Source organism: Orycteropus afer, unplaced genomic scaffold (assembly GCF_000298275.1).
Source record: "Orycteropus afer afer isolate SDZICR_OR568_19922 unplaced genomic scaffold, OryAfe1.0 scaffold00719, whole genome shotgun sequence".
Lineage (NCBI taxonomy): Eukaryota > Metazoa > Chordata > Mammalia > Tubulidentata > Orycteropodidae > Orycteropus > Orycteropus afer.
Window position 1 is genome coordinate 847,916 of NW_006922306.1, and position 10,428 is coordinate 858,343.

General features: G+C 39.7%; 1 protein-coding gene across 1 annotated transcript in view; it reads left to right on the forward strand.

Moving 5' to 3' along the window:
• The window catches only part of PFKFB1 (6-phosphofructo-2-kinase/fructose-2,6-biphosphatase 1), a 131,451-nt gene that overhangs the window by 83,564 nt on the left and 37,459 nt on the right, over positions 1-10,428 (forward strand). The window contains exons 3-7 of the mRNA XM_007957251.2: positions 356-449; positions 1,478-1,544; positions 2,410-2,484; positions 3,125-3,181; positions 5,166-5,287. Coding sequence (XP_007955442.1) covers positions 356-449; positions 1,478-1,544; positions 2,410-2,484; positions 3,125-3,181; positions 5,166-5,287 — 415 coding nt within the window. The remainder of the gene's footprint in view (positions 1-355; positions 450-1,477; positions 1,545-2,409; positions 2,485-3,124; positions 3,182-5,165; positions 5,288-10,428) is intronic.

Below are 10,428 nucleotides of genomic sequence, written 5' to 3' on the forward strand. Positions count from 1 at the left end.
ACACACACACACACACACACACACACACACACACCATGTATGGTGTTTGAATTCATGATAAAGTAGCTTTGGAGTCAAACAGGCCTAGATTTAAGTTCCAGATTCCCACTTATTAATCAGGAAAATGACTTTTTATCTCTGAACTTCAGTTTTTCATTTGTAAAATGGGAATGGTGATTCTTACTTTGCAAGGTTGTTGTGAGGAAGGTTTTCTGATGGGCATAATCTGCATTCTTATATGTACACATTATGTAGCTACAAATTGAACATTTTCTCACCTCTGAGATCCCAGTAAGGACTTTTTTACACCCAGTTATATCCTCCCAACCTCTTCACTGGGGTCCCCTGCTTTCAGTGTTTAATTTAGGCCAGTATCGAAGAGAAGCAGTGAGCTACAAGAACTATGAATTCTTCCTCGCAGACAACATGGAAGCCCAATTAATCAGGAAGTAAGTATCCAACCTTTTAAGAGCTGTTCCTTGTCTGAGGGAAAGCCTTTGTTCAGATTCTGGAGCAGAAGAGCAAAGCAACCTTGGTCAGAGAGTAGGCCTTCTAGACTCTCCCAGTGTGGTTAAGATGGCCCTTTCACTATCCTGCCCAGAGCCTGTTTCTGGTTATGACCAGTCCTTGTTCAAGAACCTTTAGCAGTCTTCTACTATGTATGAGAGAGTAGAAACTTCTCAGCCTAGCATTTAAGACTGGCCCACTCCAATCTCTCCAGGCTCATTCATTCATCCTCAAAGTCTCTCCCCACTACAAGACTCTGAGCACTTCCATAGCAGACCTGGTCCTCATTTATTGATCCATATGTTTGTCCTGGCAAAGAGTAATCACCAAAGATATTTTTGCTGGATGCATAAATACATTACTGCTGTCATGCATGTTTTCACTGTACCTCATGCCAGGAATGCTTTCTACTTCACTGACCATATATCTAGGCTCTATCCTGGTTCATAGGAGCTCTGGTGGCGTAGTGCCTAAGGCATTTGACCGCTAACCAGAAGCATGGCAGTTCAAACCCACCAGCCACTCCTCGGAGGGAAGGTTGAGCAATCTACTTCCATAGTGATACCACCTCAGAAACCCAAGGAGGTGTCACTATGAGTTGGATTCAACTCAATGGCAGTGAGTATCCTGGTTCATAAGGCAGTTCAGCCTGAACTCCATTAGCCCAAGTGTTGGAGCTCTTAGTATTATGGTTTCCATTATTAGTCATCTTTTCCTGAGTATGTCACATTATTCCTGCCCCTAAGCTGTGCACACAGAGCCTCATTCAATTATGTCACCTCTCTGTGCTTGGTATGGTGCCTAGAACATAGGACATTCTGTGTAGGTGTTTTAATTTAAATTAATGTAGGACATATTGAGATACTTCAGAAAATAGTGCAGGAAAAAAAAAAAAGGGGGGGAGGAACCTATCCTGGGGTGGAAATGAGGAGGTAGGATAGGTCTCTGTTTCTTTCTCCATCTTTTTCAGGCAGTGTGCCCTGGCAGCCTTGAAAGATGTCCATAACTATCTCAGCCATGAGGAAGGCCAGGTTGCGGTAAATAAACTTGCATTTTCTCCTCCGGTTTCTGTTGGGATGAAGAACAACTAATGTGTACTCATCATTTACCATGTGCCATGCATTACTCTAAACACTTTGCATGTATTAATAATTTAATTTCCTCCTCTCCATAGAGATAGGTATTTTATTACATTCCATTTTATAGCCCAGAAAAAATGAGGCAGAGAGATTAAGTAATTTCCCAAGGTGGCACAAGGTTTAAGAAGCAGAGCCAGAGCTGGAACCTAAGTTGTGTAGCTCCAGAGTCCACACTTTTAATAAACACCATGTTCTACTGTTCCATTCCCAACAGTTCAGTAGAACCATACTAGAATTTCACATTGCAATGCATATACTTTTTAGTTCTAGAGAGTTACCTAAACATTTACTCAATTTAATCTTAAGACTCTTGGAATAGGATTTGCAAATTCTAAAGTGGGAAGATATCTTCAAATATGTAAAAGTTCCCATCTAAGGTATTGAGGACAGGGAGTTGTTTTCTGATCTTGAGGACCTACAAAGTAATAAGAAAGAAGCCTTACCTGCTCTGTCAGAAACTCTGGTGACTTTTGTATAAGGAAAGTTATTCCTCTAGTCCTCAGTTACTTCACCTATAAAATGGCCCTAATAACCCACACTTGTACTCTAGCCACAGGTTCTGGGTGCATATCTCAGCAAATAGTATGGGTTCGATGAGTGCTTATTAACTTGACACGAGCCAATCCCAAATCGTTCCTATCCTTTGAGACTGTTCAAATTCTTCCTTTCTTGGAAGGCTTCCACTTAGAACAGGGATGGATAAAAAACAGGCACTCTATCAATATCAGACTCAGAGTAAGCCAATCTCACCATCTGTCTCTAGGTTTTTGATGCCACCAACACGACCAGAGAACGGCGGTTACTGATTCTTCAGTTTGCTAAAGAGCATGGTTACAAGGTAAAATAACGCTCCCCCCTTTATTTAGAGCTTACTTGTCCAGCACTAATCCCAGAGATAGCAGACCAGAAGCCTCAGAGCAACCAAATCAGGTACCACAGGCTCAACCATTTAAATTTGGTCGTAGGTCTTCTGAGGTCACAATTAGAAGCTGTAAAGCAGAATAGGAAAGAGGAAGTGTTATGATAAGCAATGGAAGATGATTGCTGACAGCCTGATACCATAGAGGTTGGGAGTGAGGAAGCAGGGTAGAGAACCACTACAAGACTTGTATATAAGAACTAAAAAAAACTTTAAAAAATACAAAACAATCTGGTGTCATTCAATTTAGAGCTAATCTACCTCATAAAACTCAAAGCCTGAGAACAATTATGTTGTCAGACATGCCCTTGAGAATGTGACAGAGCCATTGATAAGGGGTTGAGCTATGTTTGGCTCCTGCTACATGTAATTCCAGGGAGCTCTGGTAGTGCAGTGCCTAAGGCACTTGACTGCTAACCAGAAGGCTGGCAGTTCAAACCCACCAGCCGCTCTGTGGAAGGAAGAGGGGTCGCTATGAGTTGGGTTCGACTCAATGGCATATAACAACAACAACAAATGTAATTCCTTGATGGGGATCCCTTTTTTGTTTCTCTTATAGGTATTTTTCATTGAGTCCATCTGTAATGACCGTGGCATCATTGCAGAAAACATCAGGGTAAGGAATACTGGTTACTCTCCCCCCGCCATATGTTGCCCCACACTTGGATCATGCCTAAAAAGACCTCTCTTAGAGTAAAGGAGGTATTTCAAGTTCTCCTCAAACATCTCTCACTTGCTATAGAAAGCATTCCTTGACTATCCTGGCCCACAATGATCTTCTGAAGTTAAATAGTCAACATATATAGAGTCCCTAATATGCACTAGACACCAAGCTTGAGTCTAATTGATTTTTCACAACACACTTGCATGTTGGGGATCATTTCAGTGTTGGAAAGTGTAAACTGAGGCTCCAAGAGGAGAAGTGAGTTATCAAATTTCATATGGCCAGAAAGAGGTAGAGTTGGGACTACAGCTCAGGCTTGGCTGTCTAACTCAAAACCCTAACTCTTTATTTTGCCTCCTTGTATCAGAATTATCATTGCCTGCATATTATAGGCATGTGGTTTAAAACTATATTACTCACAATTTTATTGTTCCCCTCTTTATCAAATTATAGGAGCTCAAAGATATATCAGACCTTAAAAATCATTTATTTCAACCCTCCATCAGTTACATGAAATCTCAGCTAAATGTTTTTCTAGATTACTTTTGCATACCTCTGGTGACAAGAGGCTTATGGCGTCCAAATGCAGCCCAAAAAAGCCAAGCTTAACTCTGTTTCCCTGTAATTGGTATTGGTTCTATTTTTATATGATTGGTCATATGTTTGCACTAATTGGTCCTATTTTTACCTCTCAGGGCATAGAACATGTCCAATCCCTCTTCATCCACCACAGAATTTGAGGCAAGCACCATAATGGGCATTAGAAATAGAGACATGGGCAGAGAAAAAGCCTGACCTTGAGCTCAAAGTCCTGTGAAGGAGACTGATGAGTATATAGACAGAACTCTGTGAGATCAGTGCTAAGAGACTGATGGAGCACAATGGTGAAGATCAGTGTGTGAGGGCAGGGTTAGATCATGGAAGGCTTCTCAATAAAGTTGATAGCTGAAGTGCATCTGGAAGGATGCATAGAGGTTTGGTAGGCAAATAATGTGAAATAAAAAAATAGCAAACACTGATAATGACATCTCCAGGTAACTATAAATAGCATACACTGACTAAAGTAAAGTGTGTGGAAGAATAGGGGAGCAAAGGGAGATGAGGATGAAGAGATCATTTGGGGCCTGTTAATGACAAGCCATGAGCCACATGCTAAAAGACTTTCTACTTTTTACTATGAGGTATGAGAAAATGCTGAAGGGTTTTAAGCAGAGGAATGCCACAGATGAGAATGTAGAAATATCCTTCTGATAGCCAGTATGGGGAATAAAGTAGAAGGAATAAGACTGTAGACAGAGGAATCAATCACAAAACTACAGTATACATTCAGGAAAGAGAATGAAGCCAATGAGAAAGATATTTAGAAAGTAGAGTGGATTGGATTTGATGGCTGCTGAGAGGTGGGAGAGGGAAACACTTAGGATGACTCCCAGATTCATTTTATTTAAACTCGGGTAACAGTGTGTATGAGAGTTTCATTCCCTGAAATGGAAAATATGGGAAGAGAAGTTTGGTGTGGAGAAATTAGGAGATGCCAGCTTTTCAGAAATCTAAAGATAAGATGCCACATTCTCCCAGTATGTCTCTAAACCAGGATCTCTAATTCTTGTTCTTCAACTATTTCTCACAAGACAATTTCCAACTCTTATAAATGTTCTTAAACAGTGCAAGCCCTGAAACTGAAAATAATGTAACAGGCCTTGTTTGACCACACAGAGATTAGAGAGGAAGAGTTAGTTACACAGTGTCAGCTTCTCTTCAATTGACTGAATTTGAAACTTAGCCAAGACCAAGTTTCTCCAAGTATCTGTTCCCTCACCTTTATAATGAGGGATATTTGACTCAATGGTCTCTAGGAGACCTTCCCAAGGGCACTGTCAAATTCTCTGCCTCCCACTCTTTCCCTCGATTCCTCTGTCCTTTACTCTTCTCACAGCAAGTGAAACTTGGCAGTCCTGATTATGTAGACTGTGACCGGGAAAAGGTTCTGGAAGACTTTCTAAAGAGAATTGAGTGCTATGAGGTTAACTACCAGCCCTTGGATGAAGAACTGGACAGGTAAGATTTGGATCCTGAGCCCAGTTATAATGAGGAAATTTCCTCCTCCCTGGGACCTCAACTTCTATATCTGTAATATCAGCAAGCTAGTCTTGATAACCAAACAGTGTTTCTCTGCTATTCACAAGGTTTTCACTGCCCAATTCTTTGAGAAGTGGATGGCCTCTTCTTCTGAGTCTGTCTTAGTCTGGAAGCTCTGCTGAAACCTGTCCATCATGGTTGACCCTGCTTATATTTTAAATGTCAATGGCATAGCCTCCAGCCTCACAGCAACACACTAGCCACCACTGTATGACAAACTCACAGAGGAATGACAGAATCATTTAGTTGTATACATAGAGTCACTATGAGTCAGATCTGACTCAACACACCTAACAACAACAACATATTTGATCATCTGTCTTGAAGGGCCATGCCAGCTCTAATTATCCATGAGACAATGATTTCTTGGTGTGTAAGGTGTTAATGAGATGACTAAAGTAGTGCTTTCTTGAGTAATATGGATAGACCAGGACCTGGATTTCTGGAAACAAATGCCTTTCTCCTGCGGTTAATGCTATTATTATTGCAAAAGCATTCTTCATACATGGGTTACTTTCAGTTTCCAAACATCTTTACCTGCTTTGTTTCACTGAACCCCCACAGCAACTCTAAAATGGAAGCTGAAGTGGATCTTATGATCATAAGTGTTTAAGAAGAGGAAACTGAGTCTCAGAGAGCTGAAATCACTTGCCCAAGCTCCTATCACAAGTCAAGGATAGAGCTAAAGTTTTAATCACAAATTCTGTGTCCTAGTCATGTTTCTTCTCACAACATTCTTGTATCTCTTCAATCTCTTTGGCCCTTTGATGTTGTAGTATATATAGTGGGTACATACATGTAGTGGATTTCTTCATCAGGTAATTTCTATAATGGCTTGGGATATGGGAAGCTACATGAAAAACAAGAAATTTTCAGCCATAATACTAGCTAAAGATAGGAGAGGTGTTAACCAGCAGTACAGGGCAGATGTGTGTATTAAGCATAGGGAATTCCTAGGACTCTATTCTTTTTCCGAATGAATTTTGATGAGAAGAGATTTCAGTTAACCACATCCTTTGGGACACAAGTAAGAAATGTAGGGATGCCTCAATGGTCATTACCACCCAAGAAGTTTGAAAAAGCATCCTTCCTGCCTAGCCTAATTGAAGGCCTGAGAGGTAAGCTTTGTTACTGTCTTATTCTTTAGATAGGGAAACTGAGATCAAGATCAGGGTGGGTGGGTGTTGGAGGGGCCATACTTCTGGTCAGCTTACCAGAGGTCACATAATGAGTTAGTAGAAGAATATATATTCAAAGTCATGTCTACAAATTCCAGTCTGGCACTACCCCGTCTCCATCCATATATAATAAAAAGTGCCATATGAGGCTTGGACTCTCAGTGAAAGGATCAAGGCTTTTACATACAAACGTGCAGGTTGCTCACTCCAGCCAAAGGTATCCTTGCTTCTCTCATCAAGATATGTGTGTTGGAGTGTGGCCATGTATGCTCTGAGGAAAGGACAATTTTTTTCCCCCTCTTATTCACAAAAGCACCATAAGGACAGCAATCTGGGGAAAAGAACTTGAGGAAAGGGACAGAAATGAAAGAACAGCAATGAGAAAGTCCCCATCCCTGGGCCTAGACTCTTAAAGGGTCTCAGTTAGTGTCTGATGAGTCAGTTTGGTTATAAAGAAGACACATCTAGGTCAATTTTATTTAATCATTTTACCATCAATAGACATTTATAGTCCATGTATCAGGACCCAGTCCTGAGCTGTGCCTTGTTCTGGCAGAATGCTCAAGTGGTTGGGAAAGACAATGAGTATGCAGTTGATCAGAACTGTGAGGATGGGAGGATCCAAAATGGCCGACAAGGCAGATACACTATCCAGACTCTCAACAACAAAAATTCAATACACCAAGGGAAATAGCTATGGATGACAATCCTAGAATCCAGAGCTTCAAAGGAAAAGATAAAGAAGTAGATCAAATACCAATGAGAGGAAGAAACTGAAAGAAAACAGTGAACAAGAAGAGATAAATTGTGTACCAGCATAGCATGACCATTTTGAGTTATTGCAAGCAGCATTCTGATCAAAATAGGAACCAATTAACTGGCTCCATTTGTCCAGGAGTGCACCAGCGCCTGCATCAGTGATCAGGTTAACAGAGAGGTGGGACCTTCCTTCTTACTTTGCACAACCTCCCAATGATCAGTTTGTGGCCCTTCCAACCGTCATCCACCCAGGAGTTGGTCAAACCCACCCTCAGTGCCAATGCTGTGCTGCTTTTTTTCTTTATCATTCTGCTTAGTTCTTCCCTCCTCCCCTATTTTTATCTTTCATTTTTCTTCTTCTTTCCTTGCCCCTTTATTTTATTTGATTTTTTTTGGATCATGAAGAACAGGAGTCCTTCCCCCGAGCCCATGTATTTAGCAGCACACAACCTAGCCCTTCCCTGATAGGAGATGCACATTCTCACAGAGCAAGCACTGCATTCTCTAACAGCAGTGTTTGGTGGCTGGTACTTTTGCTAGTACTGTGCTTCTTTTTTCCTAGTTCTTCCTTCTTCTTCCCCTTGTTTTCTTCTTCTTTCTTATCTCTTTACGTCTTCTTCACCTCTGTTTTTATTTATTTATTTGCTTATTTTTTATGCCATAGAGGGGATGCCTACCTCCCCCTTTGTGGTCAGCAGTGACTGCCTGCCCTACTCCTCCATGAACAGTGGTGCACACTCCCCCTGGACTGAGATCAAAATTCCCACTGCAGCTGTGTTTGGTGGCTAACACTTAATGTCAGTATCCCCCTCCTGCTTTTATCTTCTTTTATTCTTTCCTTCTCAGTTCTTCCCTCATCCCCTTTGTTATTTTTTTCTTTTTCTTCCTCTTCTCCCTGCCTTTTTTTTCCTTTTCTAATAATTCTTAATCCAGCTAAGTGAGTGCCTTGCACCTCCCCACCTCTACATTCTTAGAGCTGCACCTGGCCCTCCATATTTAGCAGTGCATACTCAGGGGGAGTGAGTCCTACATTTCCACTGAAGTCATATTTGGCAGCTAGCACTTATGCCAACACTGTGTCACATTTGTTTTTGTTAGTTTGTTTTTCTTCTTTTCTCCCTTTTTCTGTCTTCTTAAATCTCTGTTATTCACTCCTCTTATTTTCTCTTTTCCCCTCTTCCCACCCATTTTTTTCTATCTTTCCTCAGAATTTGGGAGACAGTTACCCTACCCAGCCACACTTAACACACCTGTCACCCCAAACAGTGGATGAGTCCCACAACCCACTCCAGAAGCACTGAATTGACAACAGATGGTGATCAACACCCAAATAGCCTGCGTTCAGCTGCTTTGCATGATCAGTGATCAGAGACTAGCACCTACACTGCCACCCACTACCAAATCTACCTGGAGACAGGTGGTGAGTGCTCTCGGGCTGCCAAACTAGCAATCAGAGTTATGTGCCCACAATGTTGCCCAGATATATTAAAGTGAAACAAAACAAAACATCAGGGTGATGTAAATCAACATACAATCAATGAATTAATACAATAACACCACAATGTCTTGATGACAATAGACAACTTCATATCTCTCTCTCTCACACACACACACACATACACACACAACACTTGCCCCAAACAAGTAACCAAAACAGGGCCAGAAAATCTTCTAGAGTAAGAAATGTTATAGGAACTACTTGATAAGGAATTTAAAATAATTATATTTAGTACCTTGAACACATTGAGAGAAAAGTTTGAGGAAACCATAGGAAAAAAAATATAAGAACAAATTGACAAACTAAATAGAAAAATAGAAATAGTACAAAAACAGCAAATAGAAATCCAAAAGATTAATACTAAAATTTCAGAAATAGATAATACATTAGAAGGACAAAGAATAAAACTGAATCAATAGAAGACAGAATTAGTGAGACTGACTACAAATCTCTTACTACTAATCTGTTAGAGGAATGATCAGAAATCCAGAGAAGGAGGAGGCAAAAGAAAAAATAAGCACCAAGAAAATTGTTAAAGATTTGTGTGTGTGTATGGGGGAGGGGGGAACCTTCCCTAATATCAAGAAATAGAAGAAGATTTGCATTCAAGAAGCTCAACTAACCCTAAAATCACCAAGACATATCATAATCAAACTTTCCAAAACCAAAGACAAAGATAAAAACCCTGAAAGCAACTTGGGAAAAACAAAATGTTAACTAAAAAGGAGAACCAATAAGACTAAGCTCTGATTTTTTTCAGAAATCATGCAGGCTAGAAGGCAGTGGAATAACACATACAATCCTGAAAGAAAAAAATTGCCAACCAAGAATTACATACACAGAAAAATTGTTCCTAGAATATGATGGTGAAATTAGGATATTCCAAGATTAAATAAATAAATAAATAAATAAGACAATTTGTAAAAACCTGACAAACCTTACTAGAAATGCTAATAGGGACTCATTAAGACAAAGAACCAACAATGACAGACAACAAATGGAGATTAAGACACATAATACCATCACCTAGAAATCACCCAGCTATAGAAATATCAAAAATAAAATAAACCTACAAGATAGAAAATAGGAAACCAGAGAAGTCAATTTCTAAATGATGATACCTCCCAAGCAAAAACAGGGAATAAATGATGTAGTTACAGAACTTCCAAATGGATAGAAAGTCAAGACTATATAAAGACAGAATGGACTGTTTAAAACTTGGGAAGATAATAATGAATTATAGGGTAACTTCAAGGAAAATCAATGAACCTTGTCACCAAAGTAAAAAAACAAAACAAGAACTTAAAATCTCAGTAAACACTAAAATAACAGCAACAAAGGAAATGATAAAAATCTATAAACATAATGAATTCAGCAAGAAAAATATATTGAACAAAGAAACCATCAACACTATAAAAAAAGCAAAACAACAACAGTAAATTCATGCATATTTATAATTACAGTGAATGTAATGGATTAATTGTACCAGTCAAGAGACAAAGAGTAACAGAATGCATTAGATAACATGACCCATCAATATACTGTCTACAAGCGACACACCTTAGACTCAAAAACAAAAATAAGCTAAAAATCAAAGGATGGAAAAACATAAGCAAATGGCTATA